The sequence below is a fragment of the Scyliorhinus torazame genome, unplaced genomic scaffold (genome assembly GCF_047496885.1).
Source record: "Scyliorhinus torazame isolate Kashiwa2021f unplaced genomic scaffold, sScyTor2.1 scaffold_1580, whole genome shotgun sequence".
Taxonomy (NCBI): Eukaryota; Metazoa; Chordata; class Chondrichthyes; order Carcharhiniformes; family Scyliorhinidae; genus Scyliorhinus; species Scyliorhinus torazame.
Window position 1 is genome coordinate 6,455 of NW_027309307.1, and position 22,506 is coordinate 28,960.

A 22,506-nucleotide genomic window follows, 5' to 3' on the forward strand; every position below is an offset into this window, starting at 1 on the left:
CCGTTTTTACTATCAGCCAAACTTAGTTGAATCACCTCAGAGCACACTAATAACCCTTGACAATCTGGTTAGAAAAGCAATTAAAACATCTTTCATCTCCCCCCAAAAAGCGATTGCTGATGGGTTGTTACACTCGAGAAATGAATTTGTTGAGCTGTCTGACACTACCAACCAGCACGACTGTCGCATAGATATATGCAGCATACGTGGTTGGAAAGTGAGGGCTCAGCTGGGTTCATTACAGAGGAATCACAAGCGATGGGGCAGCCAACAACATTGGGAAAAAAAAGTGGAGTTATGATAAGGATTGAGGAGGCAGCTGGTCAGGACATTGTTTAGAATTGTTGTTTTATTCACCGTGAGGCACTGGTTTCGAAAGGAATTCCATCCGATCTTGAAGTGATGCTCAAAGGAATTGTGAAAGTTGTGAATTTCATTAAATGCAGCACAATCAATACCAGGCTTTTGAGGCTCGGTGTTCCAATATGGGGGCCGGGCACACACATTTATTGTTTCACAGGTACGTTGGCTGTCAAGGGGCCTGGTGCTTGAGAAATGGTCCCCCCTGGCTGATTTGTTTGCTAATAAAACTTAGATGCTAACCATGTCTTACCTTGCGGACATATTTTCAATTCTAAATGAACTGACCCTCCAATTGCAAGGAAAGGATGATGATTGTTTTCGGCACAGTGAAGGAAAAGATGCTTTCCAAAAGTAATTGAATGTACGGCAAGTGTGAGTACAAAGATAAAACTGCTACACATCCCCCCACGCTGCTCCGACACATCGGAGAAAACAGTGGCCTGAATTCCCTGCCTCAAACAGAACTAACTGCTTTCCAATCATCTCCATTCATGGTTGAGTGACTTTGAAGTAGTCGGCTAGCAACTAACAGCACTTAACTCAGTTCGGATTGGATTGGTTTATTGTCACGTGTACCGAGGTACAGTGAAAAGTATTTTTCTGCGAGCAGCTCAACAGATCATTACGTACATGAAAAGAAAATACATAATAGGGCAAACATAAAATACACAATGGTCCAGGAGCTTTCGATAAAAGCTTGATATTTATAAACATTGTGGTTAGTTTCACAGCTGACCACTTAAGTTACTCACCGTGAAGGGAGATGAAAGGAGCAATGCTGCGGGCTGGGTGTCAATCACTGCCAGTAAAATCAACATCAGAGAAGTGAATGAAAGGCTTGTAGATCAAATAGGTGAGGGGGTGTAAACCTATCTGGCTGGTTTTCTTTCCAGGAATTGACAGGTGCTGCTTCCTCTGCCTGAGCCAGCAGGTATATTGCCCAGGTGAGTGTTAAAGCAGTGATTCTTTTTCACTGCCTGTGTCTGGACTGCTCTCTAGCTTCCAGACAGGGATCTCTATTCTGTGGGGTCAGCAGAGGGGGTTCACTTTATTTAGGCTGTGGGGGGGGGGGGTCTCCTTACTTAGGAGACCCAGAAAATCCAAGGGGGTGGGGGTGCAGAATTGCGATGTGGGGAGGGGCTGCCCAGTCTCAGGACCTCATTATCAGGTGGCCCGATTGTGGGATTCCCTCTGGAATCCCTCGCAATCCTTGCCGTGCATAAATTTGTATGGCTCAGGAACGGAGTGCGCAAATCAGATGTAATTCAGCTCCGGTGGGAGAACATAGATTCCCAAACGGAGAATCCTGCCTAATGTTAGTGAAGGACTAGCAAGTCTAGCAAGCCTTATTCAGTCACATCTGGCTGCGCTGATCAACAGTTTTTGTCACTACTTCCCAGAGAAGTTTCAGATTTTGAAAGAAAAATCTCTTGAGTTTGCAACCCAGAGTCAATTATTTATTTACATCTGACTCGAAATGAGGAGACTGAACTTCTGCGCCTCACCTGCGACAGCACATTAAAAACACGCCACAAGTCAATGAGGCTGTCAGCATTCTGGAGTAGCAGAATTCCGCTGAGGAAAACAAGCATTTTGTTGCTATTGTTCTTCACGACGACCTACATGTGAGAGGTTGGATTTTCCGTCCTCACGAAGATGAAGACGGCACAAAGGAACCGACTGAATTCTGCACCTGATATGCACATTACCCTCTCCTCGTGTGAATCTGATTGGAGTGAGATCGTGAGGACCAAGCAAGCTCCCCTTTCACATTAAAGGTTTAAGCGAACATGGCATTGTCCAGAGGTTGGCTGGCATGGGTTGAGAGGCCAGCTGGTTGGTAAAAGTATGTCCTAGGAAAATAAGTTTGAAAAACACTGCTTCAGACTATCAAAGTCTTCACATATTTTATGGACGGTTAATCTCACTTTTTACTTTACATTTAAACAGGTTTTAAGATATTGTCATGTGAGAGTACCTTTAAGAAATGGGTGTTTATCAGTGATGTCAGAGCGTGGGTGGAGCTGGGCTGTCTGTCAGCTTTTTATTTTCGTTTTAGGCTGTTTGCTGCAGGGTGTGTTTTAGTTTCGTTTTCAGTGTTGGAGCTGAAGCCAGACACAGCAGCTGTACTGTTGTTCTCTCTGCCATGAAAAGACTATCTCTTGATCATTTGGTGAATTCAGAATTATAAATGTTTTCAGCAGTGACTTTAACCGGATGTACTTCTGTTAAAGGTTTTGTTTTTCAGTCGTATGGATAATAAAAGAAATGCTTAAAGGATTACTTAGTGTTGTATTCTTTGGGAGTTGTATTTGAATTGATGGTTGCTAAGATGTTCACTGTATGTTTTAAAAAGGTTAACTTGAGTTCATAGAATAAACATTGTTTTGCTTTAAAGAATACTTTTCCATTTCTGCTGTGCCACACCTGTAGAGTGGGCCGTGTGCTCCCCATACCACAATCTAGTAAAAGTTGTAGATCAGGTGAACTCCATGATACACTTTGGAGTTCTCTAAACCCTGGCCCATAATAATATTTTGTGTCTTTATTGACAATTTTAATGCACGTTGTGCCTTAGTAATTTTATTTTTAGTTTTTATTAAACCTACAGCTTCAATACCATCAAATGATGAGGGAAATTACCATTGGTTTATTTGAACCTGTTCTTCCTCGGCTCTAAAGACCCTTGATGTTCTGCAGCTACAATGATTTATAATTATTTTGCCCTTGTTTGAATATTTACTGCCTTTTTCATCTAGCATAGCAAAATTCTGTGGACGGATCACATTAATATATGAAATACGCATCGGAATTGTTGCTCAAATAGGACAGGTTGATAAAGTGGTTAAGGAGGCTTTTGGAACACTTTTCCTTCATTAGCCGAGATATAGAATATAAGAACAAGGTGGTTCTGCTGAAACTTTATTAAATATTAATTAGGCCACCACTTGAGTACTGCGGGCTGTTCTGGTCACCTCATTACAGAAAGGATGTAACTGCATTAGAGAGGGTACAGAGGAGATGGACGAGGATGTTGCCAGGACTGGAAAATAGCAGCGGTGAGGTAAGATTGGATAGGCTGGGGATGTTCTCCTTGGCACAGAGGGGGCTGAGGGGAGATTAGATTAAGATGCTCAAAATTGTGAGGTCAAAATTGTCAAGAGTGGATGGGAAAGACCTGGTTGCCTCACCAGAGGCAGATCCAAAATTGGTAGGAAGATTTGAGGGGAGGAGGAGGAAAACAATTTTCACCCAGAGGGTCGGAGAGATCTGGAACTCGCTGTGTGAATGGTCGAGGAAGAAACCTTCAAGCCATTTAAAAGGTGTCTGGATATTTACCTGAACTGCCGTAACCTTCAGGGCTATGGACCCAAGTGCTGAAAGATGGTATTCGTCTGGGGGAGGGCTCGATTCCCGACCAGTGCAGAGATGATGGGAATTCTGGCCTCCTGTACAATAATTTTGCCCACATTTTCTAAATATCTGAAAGGGAGGAACGCACTGGACGGGAATTGGGCAGGAAGATGGAAGTACATGAATTGCTCCTTGGGTCTTCTGTGCTGTGACGATTCTATGATTTGAGGGTTAATTGATTTGGATACGTGGAGCATTGTCCACCCCTAATTGTCCAGAGTAGGTCGGTTTGGCGTTCTCCTTGAACCTATGATGCAGCTCGATAGAAAATTCCAAAAATTGCCCCAATGTTGGGAGCGACAATACTTGTCCCAAGTTTTTAATAAACAAATACAAAATATTTGCATTAAGTTAAACCATTGTACAGAAAGTATATACACTAAAAGAGTTCTGTTATAATTCCGTTTTATCCCTTTGATTTGGTCAGTCGTGGTGGTAGGAAGGACATCAAAAGGCCCTCAGGTATTTTATTTCTGTAGTTCCAAGCCCACATTTATATCATTTAGATTGACCACAACTTAACTGTTTACATGCCTCGATTTCCACTGTTTGTCCAGCAGCTAATTTATTGTAGAGAATGTTTAGCTCCCAGAGGGCAAGTCAGAATCTGGGGTTGATGGTATTTCAAAGTCCGAGGTAGTCTGAGAGTCAGACAATGCATTTTGTTCTCTTTCGCCCTGTTGACAATCCGCATTTTTACTTAAATGACTTGAACATATTTCCTTAATATTGATGCTTAACAATGAGCCAGTGGAATTATCCTTCAAATTCGAAACGTGATCTGGATGAATTCCATCCCCTTGTTGAAGATTCCAGTTTTTGATTCTCTCTGAATCAGGATTTATGTTTGATGAGGATTTCTCCTTCATGCTCACGAATTTCACAGAACCCATTTTATTTTGGGAAAGGTGACTTGGTTCCGTGTCAAGCAAGCTGCCTTGACTTCCCTGTTCCGATACGTGAGTTGATTGGGATGAAGGTTGAGAGGGAAGGTAAGTGGAGTCTCCATCTTCAGAATCACTGAAGAGTTTCGGCGATTCCGAGCCAAGCCCTTGCTCCCTGGCAATCTCGGAATCCTCGTCAGCTTCCGATACCATAACTGGCTCTGCTTTGAAAAACATATCCCAGCGCGGAGTCTCTGCGACGGACACCTTTTCCTCTGTAGACAACTGTGAAGAGCGATTAGCAAATACTCCCTTTTGCATGGAGTTCAACTCACTTTTTGTGCAAATTGTACCAGCTTCTTCCTCCTCCTCTTCATCATCGTCATTTGACTCCTCGCACTCAAGGAATTGAGTATTTAAGCAGATGGGAGGTTCCCTCGAGCCCTCCGTATTGACATTCTGATCGCTCTGCTGCAGCAAAGCCCTGGTTTCATTGTCAATCTGTAAATGCTGTGAATCTTTCAACCTCTGCTTCAGTGGAAGCAGATGAGATTCATCGAAGAGGTCATCGCAGTCCCCATCTGTTTCAAAGCAATTTTTAAATTCACATAAGCAATTTCGTGAAAAATCATACCACACATCTAAACATCAAGAATATTAGTGCAAATTGTTAACGTAACCATGTTTGAAATCCTACATATGTACCACCACTTAATTCATCACTGGCTCATACTTTACAGGTCAGTCAGTCTACACTGGTTAATGATACGACAATAAAAAGCAAACTAGATCATCAATGAGAAATTCCTATTCCCTGTGGGCAATAAAAATTATCTTTAAACACACCTTTCCATAGGAACTTGATTCATATTTTCACAATTCCACTTCCTTATACTTGTCAGATAATCTACACTTCAATTTTAACCCATGTCTCCAAGACAGTGACAAAACTACAAAGTTAACAAAAGGCATGTAGCACTCCCATGGAGTTAAATCCTGGACACAATAAAGAGCTCGCGTCCTCAGCTAGTAACAGAAAAATATGCTGCCGTTAAGCGCAAGGTATTTTGGCTTGTTTAACCATTGAACTATAAAATTACCCGTGGGGCTGTAAAGAAATCTGGTGCTAACTTTACATGCTTTGATTACATAACTAAATGTGATAAACAAGTTAAATTTCAAAGCCTCTGTCCTAGTTTGAATGAGCCAAGTTGTTACGGTGTCTAGAATTCGGCCACACCATAAATCATATTTGTCTTGTTGGGTGTGGTGAGAAAATGGGGTATTTATTCGCTCTAGTTTTCTGGGGAAGGTTTAAATCGGACTTCTGGCTCATCTTATTTGCTGGAAGATGTTCCGCCCTAATGAAACAGATTCTTAAAATGGGCATGTTTTAGAATTGATGGGTTTTGGGTGCTTGAGAGATTTGATTTTCCCGTCGCCTTGTTCTCACTAAAGAAAGCACTTAGATTTTAACAGGAACAGCAAATAGAAGCCAGCGGCAGTGAAATAAACCTAATTTTCCACATAAAGCGCGAGATATTTACAAAGCAATAGATGAAAAATCAGAAGAAAACATCTCATCAACAAGCAATACGAAAGTTCAGCAACTCCAAGCAGCCATTAGTTACTATAAAACAATACAAATAAATTCTTATTAGTAGTAACTCTAAGTAAACTGCTGAAGTATAAAGAAGTGAAACAAGAGTTATTATCTAGGTCAGGTCTTGATCAGTGATTCGTCTCCTCCTCCAGTTATTTGAGAAGGAACCATTTGCTATGAGCTGTCGTTATACAATATGATAATAGACACATTTTGGTTTTCCCCAGAATCAGTTTTAAGCTTGGGGGTGATGGTTTGTTCTTTCGGTTTGAGGTGTGTAAGGAGTTAATATTTCCTGCTCCGTACAACAACACACATACCTTCCTCATTGATAAAGCAGCTCCTTGATCTTTTCAGCTTGCCCAGTGGTTTGTAGGTGGGTTCACCAACTCCTGAACACTTCCTGCGCAATGGCTTCAAACTAAATCAAGACAAAAATCAGGATTATTCATCAATGAAAATCAGATTAAAAACATAAGTGAAAACAAACATTAAAAAAAAAATCCAATCAGCTCTAACTGAGAATTGTTACAATTATACTCCAGAGATTGCACGATTTGCAACTCACAATTAGAAACTTCTAGATGGGAACAGACGGTGGCATTGTAATAGTGTCACTGGACTAATAATCCTGGCGCCCAAGCTAAAGGCTCTGGGGGCATGGGTTCAAATCTAGCAGGTGAATTTAAATTCAATGAATAAATCTCAAATGCCTTGAGCTCGGGTATTTTCCTCAGAATAGGGGTACGAGACAGATATCCATTGTCTCCACTTCTATTTGCTTTAGCAATTGAACCGCTGGCCACAGCGTTAAGATCTTCCAGTAAATAGAAGAGGATAACTCGGAGAGGGAGCACAGGGTGTGCTTGTACGCAGATAATCTGATTTGGGCAACATGGTAGCACAGTGGTTAGCACAATTGCTTCACAGCTCCAGGGTCCCAGGTTCGATTCCGGCTTGGGTCACTGTCTGTGCGGAGTCTGCACGTCCTCCCCGTGTGTGCGTGGGTTTCCTCCGGGTGCTCCGGTTTCCTCCCACAGTCCAAAGATGTGCAGGTTAGGTGGATTGGTCATGCTAAATTGCCCTAAGTGTCCAACAAAAAGGTTAGGTGGGGTTACGGATAGGTTGGAGGTGTGGGGATAGGGTGGAGGTGTGGGCTTAGGTAGGGTGCTCTTTCCAAGGGGCCGGTGCAGACTCAAGGGTCGAATGGCCTCCTTCTGCACTGTAAATTCTATGATTTATATTAGGCAGCCAGTATCCACTATGGATGAGATAATGAAGCTGCTTGAGAGTTTTGGCTCCTTCTCTGGGTACGAGTTGAATTTGGATAAGAGGGAATACATCCCGGTTTACCCCCGGGAGGGGAGCCTATCTGGGGATGTGACCTTTTCTCTTGCCAGATCCAGCTTTCGTTATCTAGGAATCTTGGTGGCCCACAATTGGTTCTTGTTCCATAAATTAAATGATGCGAGTCTGGGTGAATGGGGTCCAATGTCACTTGCAGAAGTGGGATAACATCCTTGGCGGGCAGGGCTCAGCCTGTTAAAATGAATGTCCTCCCGAGGTTTTTATTTCTTTTTCAGTGTCTCCCCACTTTTCTCCTCAAATCTTTCTTTGTCAGGGTTAACAAATTAGTGTCCTCTTTTATTTGGACGGGCAAGATCCCAAGGAGTCCAGGGCGTTCCTCCAGAGAGGCAGACAGTCAGGTGGTCTAGCTTCACCCAATTTGAGAGAAAAGCATGGAGGTTTGGGTACATGTTCATGGAGGGAAGGTTTACCAAGTTTGAGGAGCTATCGGATAAATTCCAACTCCCTGGGTTCAGTCGGTTTAGATATTTTTAGATTCGCAATTCTTTTGCATAAAGCTTTTCCCTTGGCACCACCCTCCTCCCCATTGAAGAGGATTTTGTCCATGGCTATGTCTGGTGGGGGGGATTATTTTGTGTAGTTATAGCCAGATCCTAACAGCGGAGTCAGGCTCCGTTGGATGAGGTGAGGGCGAAATGGGAGGGTGAATTGGGTCCTATTCTGGATGGTGTGGAGTGAGGTTCTTCACAGGGTCAAATCCCACGTCCTCTTACGCTCTGCTTAGTTTGATCCAGTTCAAGGTGTACAGGACACATCTGACCAAGGCCAGGATGAGTGTTTTTTTTCTCTTGTGTGGAGGACAGTTTTGAGAGTTGTTCTGGGAGACTGGTTAGCCACACTTATATGTTCTGGTTCTGTCCCAAATTAATAAGCTTTTGGTTCTCTTTCTTCAACACAATGTTGGGGATACTTAATGTTGACCTGGAGCCATGTCTGCTGGTGGCCGTTTTGGGGTGTCGGACACGCCGGTGCTGTAGGCAGGAGTGAAGGCGGATGTCCGCGCCTTTGCCTCGTTAATAGACGGGAGGAGAGTTCTGCGTGGGTGGAGATCATCCACTCCGCCCAGTGCCTTGGCCTAGTTGGTTGACCTCATGGTGTTCCTGCATTTGGCGAAGGTCAAGTAGACCATTAGGGGGTCGGTAGGTGGGTTCTCCCTCAGATGGTAGCCATTCATTTCCTCTTTCAAAGAGTTAGTCACCATCAGTTGAGAGAAAAACGGGTTAAAGGGATTTGGGGAACAGGTAGGGAGGTGAATTTGAGACCAGGAAGAGATTAGCCATGATCTGATTGAATGACGGAGCAGGCTCAAGGGGCTGAATTGCCGTCTTCTGCTCCCAATTCCCATGTTCCTTATGTACATTTTCAGCTGTTAGAAGCTTGCTTTGATGGCGCTTGAGTTCCAGTACACACAGATTCAATGAAAATAAACTCAATATTGATTTCCTTCAGTTCCTCCGTCTCATTAAACCCTGTGTTCCCCAACATTTCTGGTGCGTTATTTGCGTCCCCCTTTGTGAAGACAGAACCAAAGTATGTATTTAGTTGGTCAGTCATTTATGCTGAATATGTTGAACTTACATCTCTTTGATGTCTTCAAAATTTTTGCCCATTGGCACAACATTTGGGTGAATATTCACAGGCTGTACGTACGAAAGAAAATCCTTGATCTGATTGAGGGAGGAAAGAAAGCGACAGAAAGAGAACAAAAGAGAAAGCACACAACACAGGACAAGGAAGAGTGTGAAGACAGCAAGAGATGGTGAGCGAGAAAAGAGAAAAAAATGAACATGGGCAAGAGGGAAGAGACACAAGGGTGAGGGAATTGTTGAATGAGTAAGTTTGGGGCAGGGAGGCGGTGGTGGAAAAGAGAGAAACCGATTTTAATACATGGAAATTTCTCCCAGATTTCTTTACATCATTTAGGCTTCATAATCAGTCTACTTAAGGAATGATATACAAGTATCTTCAAAATCAGGGCAGCACGGTGGCACAGTGGTTAGCTCTGCTGCCTCACAGCGCCGAGGTCCCAGGTTCGATCCCGGCCCCGGGTCACTGTCCGTGTGGAGTTTACACATTCTCCCCGTGTCTGCGTGGGTCTCACCCCCACAACCCAAAGGTGTGCAGGCTAGGTGGATTGGCCCTTAATTGGAAAAATAAATTTAAAAAGTCAATTAAAAATACAAAATTAAATTAAAACAATTCTTGATTGGACTCTGGCAGATTCTCCTGTCACTCCAGCAAGCTTTGGCTAATTCTGTGACAGAGTGGATTCAGATCACTGACAGCCGTCCAGACTAAAATCAACCTTATGAGGCAAGGAAAATGCGAATTGACAGAAATTAAGATTGCAAGTTCACTACATAAAACCTCGGAATTTGAAGAAAAGTATTTACTGTAGATAACAGAAGGTCCCGACCTTACCTCACTGAAGGACGAGTGAAATGAGAAACAAGCCCTGTACGAACTCTCTCCAGTTCTGAAATAAATTATAAAAATTATTCTAAAAGACAACTGAACTGTAGTTTAAGACATTTCCCATTTAAACATCAGTTAACAATCCCTTGGTACAGGAATGCAAATTTATTTTATGGCTAAAAATTGCTGTGTTGAGGGCGGAACGGTGGCGCAGCGGTTAGCACTGTTGCCTCACAGGGCATGTTTGATCCCGGCCCCGGGTCACTGTCCGTGTGGAGTTTGCACATTCTCCCTGTGTCTGCGTGGGTCTCACCCCCACAACCCAAAGATGTGCAGGGTAGGTGGATTGGCCACGCTAAATTGTCCCTTAATTGGAAAAATTGACTGACAGGAACTGCTGGTGCTGCATACACAACACAACAAAGTGTTTGCACTTACATTCAAGATCTGGAGAACTTGGGCTGTCAAGTAGCAAGTAACATGTGCCAGGTAATGACAGAGAACAAGACAGAACATAACCAAATCCCCTCAATTCCACAGCATTATTACGGATTCCTCAACCATTAACATCCTGGGGGTTAGCATGAACTAGAAACTGAACTGGACTCGCCATGTAAATACTGTGACTACAAGAGACTGGAATTCTGCAGTGAATAACTCACCTCCTGACTCCCCAAAGCCTGTCCACCATCTACAAGGCACAAGTCAGGATGGAATACTCTCCACTTGCCTGGATGAGTGCAGCTCCAACAACACTCAAGCACCTTACCAGCAGCCAGGACAAAACCACCCGCTCGATTGGCACCCCATCTACCACTTATAAGATTCACTCCCTCTACCAGCGGCGCACTATAGCAGCAGTCTGTGCCACCTACAAAACGCACTGCCAAGCCTCCTTTCCTAGAATCTTCCAAATCAACAACCTCTATCACCAAGATGTGGAGGTGCCGGCGTTGGACTGGGGTGGATACAGTAAGAAGTCTGACAACACCAGGTTAAAGTCCAACACAGGTTCGTTTCGAATCACTAGCTTTCGGAGCACTGCTCCTTCCTCAGGTGAATGAGGAAGGAGCAGTGCTCCGAAAGCTAGTGATTCGAAACAAACCTGTTGGACTTTAACCTGGTGTTGTCAGACTTCTTACTGTACCAAGATCAAGGGCAGCGGGTCATGGAAGATCATGCAAATTACTCTCTAAACCGCACACGGTCCTGACTTGGAATGATAGTCCTTTCACCGTTGTTGGATCAAATTCCTGGAACTCCCTCACTAACAGCACTGTGAGTGTACCTACACCTCGTGAACCGCAGAGAATCAAGGCAGCAGCTCATCACCACCATTGCGGGCAATTCGAGACAGGCAAGGAAATCTGGCTGAGCCAGTGATACAAACATTTCATCAATGAATTTTTTTTTTCAAAACACATTTGTTCCTGATCCACTATACCAAACTTTAAATTCACCATGTTCCAGTGATTCGATATTTTAATACATATTCCAAACAATTTTTGATTAAAATGATGTTGTTGGCAAAATAAACGATTAGTTTAAAATTTAATTACCCCTATATTATATATGTTTTTTAAAGTGACATAAACACCTACAACATCGTATCTCAACAAGTACCCTCAGCATTTGGTTTATGTTTCTGTACCTCTCCAAAGTCTCTTTCTCCAGCTGTTACAGCTGCTGCATGAATTTTCTCCTCCTGTCTTGAAGCCTATATACTCGATGTAGACCATAATGACTCTGAACAAATTTTGTTTTGCTGCTGTCTCAACTGCCTTACTGTGGGTTGAGCATAGAACTGTCTGTACTCAAGTCTTTCAATAAGAGTGCTTATTGTGGTTAACAGATTCTTTGACGGGCACAGAGCACAACAGACATCTTTACTCATATTCCAAAACAGTGGACGGCCATTCGAGCCTGTTTGACCATTCAATCAGATTATGGCTGACCTCAGGAGCGGCACAGTGGCGCAGTGGTTAGCACTGCTGCCTCACAGTGCCAAGGACCCGGGTTCGATCCCGGCTCTGGGTCACAGTCCATGTGGAGTTTACACATTCTCCGTGTCTGCTGGGTCTCACCCCCACACCCCAAAGATGTGCAGGGTAGGTCGACTGGCCACGCTAAATTGCCCTTAATTGGAAAAAAAAAAGAATTGGGTACTCTAAATTTATTTAAAAGATTATGGCTGATCTCCCTCAACTTCACTTTCCCAACTTGTCTCCATATCTTTCAATCCCCCCCCCCCCCCAAAGGAGTTACCCCCTTGGTCCACTGTGAGGTCCACCGCGCCAGGACCACGCTGGTAGAGACCATCCGAGCCCAACCCAAGGGCCTCTCACCACCATGTCCAATCACACGCTTGGTCGATTGGAATGCACTTACCTCTCTTTGATGTGGTCAATAGTTGTAAACATTGGGGTTTCATCACTTGGACTACTGAACCGTGAAGGGAGATGAATGAATCATGGCTGCAGATTGTTTGTAGAAGCTGTCAACCACAGACCACTACTAGAAAGCTACGGATGGCTTGCAGCTAATGGATCTATGGGAACCAGAGGCGGTGACAGGGGTCTCTTTACTTTGGGGGGAGGGAAGGGATCTGTGTGAGTGTGTGGGGGGGGGGCCTTTAGGCAAGGTGTCTCTGTGAGGGGTCCCTCTATTACAGAGGTCCCAGGAGTGGGAGGGGGGGGGTCGGGTCACCCCCGTACTTGGGGGTAGTAGGGGCACCCAGGCAATCCGGCGGTGGGGATCTGCTGTGAGGTGCCGGGCGTTAGGGGTGGGTTTCCTGATCTGGGGCTGGTTGATCATGGGACCGGTGCAGACTCAATGGGCCGAATGGCCTCCTTCTGCACTGTAAGTTCTATGATAATCTATGATAATCTATGTCTTTAACCACACTGTGGAATAGTACAGTCTGTATAGTTTGTTTTATGTTAACTAAGATTTTAATCAAGGGCGTTGAACATGGTTAGAAATTGGCTGTGTAATTAATACCAGGACACTGTTAATAGCTTTTTCTTTTGTTATTTTAGTTTTTACTGGAGTTAAAAAATACTCTTCATTTTTTTCGAATGATACTATTTAAGCAGCAAGTTCCAAATATTGCCAAATTAGGTCAACACTAGAAGGCCAGAGCAGCAGATGCACAGGAACATCACAAGTTCCTCTCCAAGCCACCCACCATCCTGACTTCACTGTCACTGGGTCAAAATCTTGGAACTCCCTTGCTAACAGCACTGTGGGTGCACCTACAACCCCAGGACTGCAGCATTTCAAAAAGGCATCTCACCACCACCTTCTCAAGGGCAGCCACGCCCAGATCCCAAGAACAGTATTTCCCCCATTTCCAGATTTTTGAATGAAAAAATTCATTCCCGGAATACTAACATGTTGCAATTAACACTGCATTCACTCCATTCCCCTGGTCACGTTCCCATCAGCAAAATCCAGCTGCAGATTTGAAAGCTTTCCAGCCTCAAACCAGCTAAATATTTGCACAACACCCTTTTTAAAGCAAATTTAAATTAATGTCATTTTGGAGGCATTTTTGCCCATTTGGGTTTATATCGTAGTTTATCTCCAACAACTTTGCAAAATAATGCATCGGGAAGTTTGATAGGGTTACTTCACTCACAAGCAGATCTGTAAACTCGCTACAGGGTAGTAACACTGGCGATTTAAATAAAATTTACGACACACAATCCTTGGTTCTTCTAAAGATCCTGCAGCACTTCCAATAGTCGGCAATCTACGTTTATTCTTTTTGTACCACTGCCAAAGCTACATCACAGCCCTTAAAAATATCAATTCAATCTCGTCTGACCAAAGAAGCATTTTAAGATATCCGCAAAGGATACTCATGAGCGCTCACAAAGGGGAGCGATTTATTGGAAGGGAAAGAGAAGATCTGGGTACTGCAGGATACAAACAGGATCTCAAGTCATTGATAATCACTATTCACTGATAGGACTGAATATAATTTAGATTTGGATCTCAGTTATTTCAAGTCTCCCAAGTGGCTATTCTTCACATGGCAGTTTTGAGTGCAAGCGTAACCAATTGTGGAAGCCACATTTCCAATACACTGCTGCAAGAGGTCACTGGTTAGGAATCAGAAGAACTTTTCTCCCCACACCCGAGTGCATCTTAGACAAACGTGGGGCCTCAGTTTAAAAATCTGGCTCAGCTCAGAAAGTTGATTCATAGGTTTTCTATATGGTTGGCAATGCACCTTTAACCTACCCAGCTACCTAGGTGAGGTGGTGGTGTCAGGGATGTCACCTGCATTTAATTTCTATGAGGTTCTATGTCATGCGCACATGGGAGGAAATTTATCAACCCACAACAGAACGGCTCAAAAATACTAAGTGAACATTCACTCCCTCCGCCACCCGTGCACAGTGGCAGCCGTGTGCACCATGTACAAGACGCACTGTAGCAACTCACCAAGATTACTGATGCAGCACCTTCCAAACTCATGGCCTCCACCACCTAGAAGGACATGTACAGCAGACACATGGGAACACTACCACCTTCAAGTTTCTCTCCAAGTCACTCACCATCCTGACTTGGAAATATATCCCCGTTCCTTCACTGGCGCTGGGTAAAAGTCCTGGAGCTCCCTCCCTAACAGCACTGTGGGTGCATGTACACCACATGGACTGCAGCGGGTCAAGTAGGCAGCTCATCGCCACCTTTTCAAGAGAAACTAGGGAGGATTGTAAATGCTGTCCTAGGCAGCAACGCCCACAACCCATGGTCAAATTAGTAAAAAGTTGTTTCAATTGAATATTCAACTTAAATCACGAACAAAAAAATGAGAAACAGAACTGGACTGAAATGGTAACGTGTAAATAATTTAATAGGAGAAAATTGGGCCAGTGTGTAATATGTCGAATTTAAAATATTGAGGGTTAGGCCGAGCAATAATCTTCAGCTTCTTCCTTCGGTCAGTCTGCAGGATATTGCGAGGTCATAAATTGTTTCATTACCAATTGTATGCATCTGTCTACCACATGCATGCTGTGCAGATCATGTAACGCTGCTGTACAAGCTTTCGTACCTCACAATTACACTCGTCTTTTTTGTCCTTTCGCCAAACCACATTGTAGAAGGTTTAATGCTGATGATGCGGAGTGGGGTGCCATTCTTCGCTGTAACGCCGCATGGGAGTCGGTTTCCACGAATAAAATCCTCACCCTGGTGAAAACACCAATTAAAATATAAATTTTGAAGAGAGAGAGAGAGAGAGAGAGAGAGAGAAAGAAAAAGTGACAAAAAGAGAGGGAAAGGGAACATTACATTTAAAGAATTTTGACAATTAAGATTGAAAAAACCCAAGGCTGGCACAGAAAGAGGATGTGATACTTCTTCACCCATTACAAAATGTACGTACAAATCAGGAAATGATTCTGATCTTCAGCAGTATGTTAACAAATAAAAGCTAAGGAAACAAACATACCCTGGGGTGCCTGCATGCATGAATCTGTGTTGTTCTGTCTGTGGTCACATGATGCAGAATTTCTGGCATATTATTAAACATATCCAGCTTGTTAAGATGGACCTGAAGGTTCAGAAAAAATCCACACAAGAAAATAAGGTGCGATCCTGGTTTCGCAAGAAGTAAACTCAAGAGTACAAAGCATTACAGCCAAGATAAAAATTACTAAATTCATTCTCCTCTTCTTTGCTTTAACCTGTCATAGGTCATCTCCAGCAGATGGCAGAGACTGATGTGCTGTGTTTTTACACTCTGCTTTTGCCGTATTGCACGTGACTGCTGCCAGGCGAATGGGCCACACAGGCTGACAGCCCAATTTCATGAGCATCTTCTCTATGTGGCACCTTGCGTCAGGCAGGACGAGTTTATTCATGTGCTTTTCCATCATGTTCAGTGAGAGAAGTTAGCAGGGGGAAGTATTCAGGCCCTCTTGACATTCACCTTTTGGGAAGCTCACTTGACTCTGTTCCAAGAACAAAATCTGCTCTCGAACCCTAAAGCACTAAAACGCAGTGATCAACGACTGTGATGTTTGAGCGCGCGTGACGAGCAGCAAACTTCTGCCACCCACCTTACGGCTGAATTCTTCGCTGAGGTTAGTGAAGAGATACTCGTATCCGTAGGCTGCTTTGCAGTTTAACCACACTACATGGTAAGAGCTGAGCGTGATCCAGCTTCTCACCAACTCCAGCACCCCATTTAGGCACTCCTCCTTTGAACAGCAAGGTACAAGACAAAATATGAAAATCAGACTGGCTTTTGGCAAATTACTTAGTCATTAATCGCATAACTCTAACTTGGCTGATTTCACAGTATGCAAATCATCTGCAATCTACAAAAACAAGCCTTAAAAGGACATTCTCCCAATTTAGAGTCCAGTTTTGAACTGCAAATTGAACCAGTTTCAGTGTTCTAGGAACAGAGCAAGGGTAGGCCATTCTGCCTGCCGAAACTTCTCCACCATTCAAACAGATCCTGGCTGATCATCCAGCTCTTATGCCATTTCCCCCCACTATTCCCATATCCTGTGATGTCATTAGCACCCAGAAATCTATCTAATTTCAGTCTTGAACATGCTCAATGTTATGGGCGAGGTGTTTTCAGAACCCCAAAATGTATCATGGAGTCCAACCAACCTCTCCCTTTAATGGATTGTTGCTTTTGAAGCACGCGGCTTGTTCCCCAGGTGTGATATTACAATTATGGACACGTGGTTTTTAAAACAAAACAATGTTTATTCCATGAACTCAAATTGACCTATTAAATAAACATTGGATCTCTTAACACCCCTTACTTCAAAGATAACCCCGAAAATAATACAACACTAACTAATCCCTCAAAATGTTCCTTCAAACATCCAAAAGGCTTCAAACCTTCAAAACAGTAACACACCAGGTCACAGTTAATATATATTTTCTGTTTTATGGCCGAGATATATCAGCTTGGTTGACTTCAGCTCCAGCACCTTGCTTTTCTTCCTGCAGCTCTCTGGAAACACACAGACACACCCAAGCTGCTTTTTCAAACCTGGCTTTCTCCCTTCAAGCAGCTCACAGCAAACCAGAACTTCTCAGGCTGCTGTCTCAAACTGGCTTTCTCCTTTTAAGTAACTCACAGCAAAACAGCCAGGCACTTTTAAACTGCTCTCAGCAAAACTAAAACCAAAAGCAGAAGTGAGCTCAGCTGCCCTCCTGTGACATCACTTCAGTAATATGATCAACTCCATTCCTTAAAGGTACATTGCTTAAACATCCATTTCTTAAAGGTACTCTCACATGACATCAATGATTGAACTTGCAGGAAGCAGTGATGTGACATTTCAGTGTGGTGACCAGTCACCAGTGGGTGCAGGATTTAACTCCGATACAGAGCCAGAGGGGCACTTTGAACCTGCAAACCAGGGACAGCAGCATTGGGAGAGGCCTGTGACCCCTCCCAAACCGCCACGTGCCATTCTCCTGTGAGGACAGCACTCCATTTTTAAAAAGTGAACCTATCAGTAAGCATGTGAACAGCAATGGCTGCTTGGATCACCACCCACACAACTGGCTTTCCCCAGATAGCCAATTTTATGTTAAAGATGCTGCTAATAATGGCGGAATTGTGCATCCGACATTAAGGGTCCTCACTTGTTGTCGAAGTACCTATAATCTTCACTCTACTGTCTGCAAGAATCCCGTTTAAAACGGGTTTCAACATTGATAATCTCGGTAGTGAACTCCGCTCTTGCAGGATGCCCCTTGATTAGACAGCTCGTCACTTCGGTGAAATCAGATTACAAAATAGTCCAGGGCAGGAGGCCATTTGGTCCATCAAGCCGGTGCCAGAGATGTATTTATTGGAATGACAGTCGCGGCTCAGTTGGTGCCACACCGCAAGGTTCTGGACAGTCGCGGCTCAGTTGGTGCCACACCGCAAGGTTCTGGGCAGTCGCGGCTCAGTTGGTGCCACACCGCAAGGTTCTGGACAGTCGCGGCTCAGTTGGTGCCACACCGCAAGGTTCTGGACAGTCGCGGCTCAGTTGGTGCCACACCGCAAGGTTCTGGGCTCAGATTCACTCCAGGGCTTGAGCAGTAAAATCAAAGCCGACCCTCCAGTGGAGCACTGAGAGCTGCACTGTTGGAGGTGTTGTCTTTCATTAAACCGAGGCCCCACCATCTGCTCAGGTGGATTGAAAAGGTCCCCGGGCACGATTACCAAGAGCAGCAGGGGAGTGGCCTCAATCCACAACATAAACCGTGTTATTTGGTCAGTGTCATGCATTTTTAAAAAAAATTTTAGAGTACCCAATTCATTTTTCCCCAATTAAGGGGCAATTTAGCGTGGCCAATCCACATAGCCTGCACATTTTTGGGGTTGTGGGGGCGAAACCCACGCAAACACGGGGAGAATGTGCAAACTCCACACTGACAGTGACCCAGAGCCGGGATCGAACCTGGGACCTCGGCGCCGTGAGGCAGCAGTGCTAACCCTCTGCGCCACCGTGCTGCCCTAGTGTCATTCATTTTGAGCATCTTCGGGTCCACATATTGGCTGTCATGTTTCCTATATCACAACAGTAACTAATTTCCAAATGTCCTCCAACTAGCACAGGGCTAAATCGCTGACTTTGAAAGCAGGCCAAGGCAGGCCAGCAGCACGGTTCAATTCCCGTACCAGCCTCCCCGAACAGGCGACGGAATGTGGCGACTAGGGGCTTTTCACAGTAACTTCATTTGAAGCCTACTTGTGACAATAAGCGATTTTCATTTCATTTCATTTCCAAAAGTCCTCCATTGGCGGCAAAACAATTGAGGCACCTGCTGGTCATGAAAAGCACGACAGAAATGCAAGTCTTTAAACTATTGTCTGAATAAGCTAGTGCAGGCATAATGGACCGAATGGTCTCTTTTTGTGATTCTATAGAAACTTGCATAACAGATTGTACACTCGTATCTCATTGGGTAATGAGATTTAGGATGGTGCAAAATTCTTGACATACTCCAGTAAAAATATTAAGTGTTTAAAATATTTACCCTGCTCGGGATTTGGTAAAATCGCGGATCACAAAAGGTTGTGTCTAAGTAAACACTCTGAATGTCTTTGACCCTGCAATAGAACAATGGAGTGCCGTTTAATTATTCAAGAAATATTTTCATACATACATTATGCAAATCATTCTCCATTAGACCCCACAACATTCGCAGAGGGTAAGGAAAGAGCAAAATACTGTGACCATGAGCTGCAAATGATGCTTTGCAAACACTAGACACCAGGAACGCGTGTGTAGTCCAGGTGACCACACATTCAACCTCATCAAACATTCAACTCAGGAAGACAACACTTGATGTCTGCCCCAGCAGTCATCCGCATCATGCATCGAGATTGAATCTTTGATGTGGACAATGATGCCAAAAATCTGAATCAAGAGGCGGAGAACCTCGGAGAGCTGATCAAACGTTTGGTCAAGTGGTCGGGTTTTGAAAAAAGAGTGGGTGGTAGAAGAGTTTAGCACAAGGTTTGCAGAGAGTAGGTGAAGGCAACTGAACACACAGTAAACAACAGTTGACAAAGGAAAACAATTAAAATGAGAAACTTCATCACTAAGCTGTTGTTTTCTTCAATATTCTGTCATTCGTACTTTTACAACATTAAGTGTTGCTAACATTGTCAATAAAATCTCTTATTGGTGAAAAATTTAATGAACAAAATCTCATGTTAAGGCAGCTACTGCTGGTGATAGTTAACTAAGAATCACTGAAAAAATACTTTGCAAACATGCCCTTAAAATAAAACCGTCTTTTGATTTAAAAAGTTAGATCAAGCTCTCGATGGGTTCAGGCAAAACTGCAGCAGGCCAGCCCTAACAGGGGGCCCACAAGTTTCAATGCTGAGATACTGATCTCAGTCGCACTGTTTCTCCTGGTGATTTTCTTTTTAACTCATGGTCTCCTGAAGATGTCACAGTTTGATTTGTCAATGGGGTAATAGATCGTACCTGTCACCCGAGTGTAACAGTTCCATGCGAGCAGCTTCGCCTTTGGCTAGTCTGAAATCTCCAGTGTACAGCACAGTACCATCACTACCTTCAAATAAGAACCTGGAAAAGGGCAGGGAAGGGAGGACAGTTTCAACTCATCTCATTAGTTAAACTTTTAAAGTTTAAACACAGTTGAGAAAAGCAAGCTGTAAATACCAGGAATATAAAGTTGAAGTAAAACATTTTGTTTCAGAGGAGCACCGCGCAGAATCCGACGAGAGGTTACATTATTAACAGTCTTATAAAATCAGCTTGTTTTCAACGCTCTGGACTGAATAGCACAGGGGAAGGACGTGAGATGCATGTAGTCACAATCTCGACATGCAAGAGTGAATTCAGCATTCAAACACGGAGCAGCCCACCTGTCAGGGACACAAACGCGTGTGCAGCAGCAGGTCAGAAGGACACAACAAATGCACACATTCTCTCAAAACCCGGCCAAGCAAATCATTTTAAACAGCACACTGGAAGGTCACAAAGATCTGACTTTCGCAAAGTCTCTACCCATGCTCAATGGAGAGTAATGTGTTCCTACTATTAGCTGTTCCTATTAACTATTAGCTATTAATTAGCTATTAATTATTAACCATTAACTATTAACTATTATTATTAACTATTAATTAGCTATTAACTATCAGCTATTACTATTAATTATTCCTACTATTAGCATTTCACAAAAGTTGATCTAATTTACTTTGCTGGTAGCATCAGCTATTGCCCCAGCACATGCTTTGGAATCATAGATAGCTCAGTTTGGAAGGGGCAAATTTGACCCATCAAACCTTTGACATCCAAGCTATCGATTCCGACACAAGTCCTCCACTCTTTCCTTTAGGAAAGGCTCTTTCTGAACAGTCACCATTTTTCATTTTCAGATAGCTGGCTGCTATGGACTTCCAGTTTTTAATCCCTAACACTATTCACATAACTTTATAAAAATAATTATTTTCGAACATATGCACTCCCTGCAGCATGTGCTAACTTAAACCACTAGATAGGAAAACATACATAACTGATCCAGGGCAATGTCCGGCAGGTAGAAGGGTAACTAGCACATCTTCTTTCTATTTTTAAAGAAAAAAAGACATGGTATTATATAGAAACACACCGTGAGCAAACATGTGGACGGCACGGTAACACAGTGGCTAGCACTGTTGCTTTGCAGCGCCAGGTTCGATTCCAGGCTTGGGTCACTGTCTGTGCGGAGTCTGCACCTTTTCCCCGTGTCTGCGTGGGTTTCCTCCGGGTGCTCCGGTTTCCTCCCACAAGTCCCGAGAGACGCGCTGTTAGGTGAATTGGACATTCTGAATTCTCACTCTGTGTACTCGAACAGGCGCCGGAGTGTGGCGTCGAGGGGATTTTCACAGTAACTTCATTGCAGTGTTAATGTAAGCCTACTTGTGACAATAATAAAGATTACCTAATTAATGTGTTTAAGTTGTGAATTAGCTAATAGGTTTCTGTGATAAGGTTTACGGCTGGCGTGGATCGGATGGTGCTAACACCATGGATCCAATGCCCATTTGGGTCAGGGTGGATCTGGAACCTGCCTTCCTGCCCGACATACGGCAGAGATTGCTACCGTGGGTCAGATCTATCATTGGGCAGAGAACTGAAGGTCCATAGAACCCCTAGAGTGCAGAAGCAGGCCATTCGGCCCATCGAGTCCGCACCATCCCTCTGCAACAGCACCTAGGCCCACCCCACCCTATCCCCGTAACCCCACCTAACCTGCACACCCCTGGACACTAAGGGACAGTTTATCACGGCCAATCCACCTGACTCGCACATCTTTGGACTGTGGGAGGAAACCGGAGCAGCCGGAGGAAACCCACGCAGTCACGGGGAGAACGTGCAGACTCCGCACAGACAGTGGCCCAAGCCGGGAACTGAAGCAAGGATTCCACGTAACTAGGAAATATAACATCTACAACAGGTGTCTTCAAACACTTGGTTTCTGCTGAATGTACATTGTTAACAGTTTAGCACAATTTCAGTTACAGCGCACAGCTGCACCACTTTTGTTTGCTCTAAAAGAATAAAGCCACTTCTTACAGAAATACACACAATGGCTGTTTTTGCATAGAAGGAAGGGGGTGCAGGAAAGGTTGCATCTGCCACCGCTATAATCACCTTATGTCATGGTTAAGATTTCCATTCAAGATAAGTTATTGAAAACAATTTAAAGCAAAATATTCTAGCTAACACTTTGGGCCCTGGAAGACTTAAAAGCTTAACCGTTACAATATTACTCACATATGAGCCACATGGAATTAGAGCGCTTTGACACAGCTACATGGAAAAGCGATTGGGCTCTGGGTTGGGAATAGAGACAGAAGGGGCGAGAAGACAAATAACATCCCAAACTTCTGTTGATCAGTACAGTATTATCCAGTGACCCACTTGTGAAAGGCACTGTCCCAGGATCACCGAT

The 22,506-nt window shown here is 43.8% G+C and overlaps 1 protein-coding gene across 3 annotated transcripts in view; it reads right to left on the reverse strand.

Moving 5' to 3' along the window:
• Positions 1-4,080: 4,080 nt before the first annotated feature.
• LOC140407545 (protein artemis-like) overlaps positions 4,081-22,506 on the reverse strand; it is a 30,802-nt gene continuing 12,376 nt past the window's right edge. For all 3 annotated transcript variants that reach the window (XM_072494943.1, XM_072494942.1, XM_072494941.1), the window contains 10 exons: positions 21,081-21,136; positions 20,031-20,132; positions 19,069-19,141; positions 16,125-16,265; positions 15,515-15,616; positions 15,116-15,252; positions 10,054-10,108; positions 9,211-9,299; positions 6,585-6,685; positions 4,081-5,242 (listed from right to left, as the gene is read on the reverse strand). In XM_072494943.1, coding sequence (XP_072351044.1) covers positions 4,359-5,242; positions 6,585-6,685; positions 9,211-9,299; positions 10,054-10,108; positions 15,116-15,252; positions 15,515-15,616; positions 16,125-16,265; positions 19,069-19,141; positions 20,031-20,132; positions 21,081-21,136 — 1,740 coding nt within the window. In that variant the 3' untranslated portion in view covers positions 4,081-4,358. The remainder of the gene's footprint in view (positions 5,243-6,584; positions 6,686-9,210; positions 9,300-10,053; positions 10,109-15,115; positions 15,253-15,514; positions 15,617-16,124; positions 16,266-19,068; positions 19,142-20,030; positions 20,133-21,080; positions 21,137-22,506) is intronic.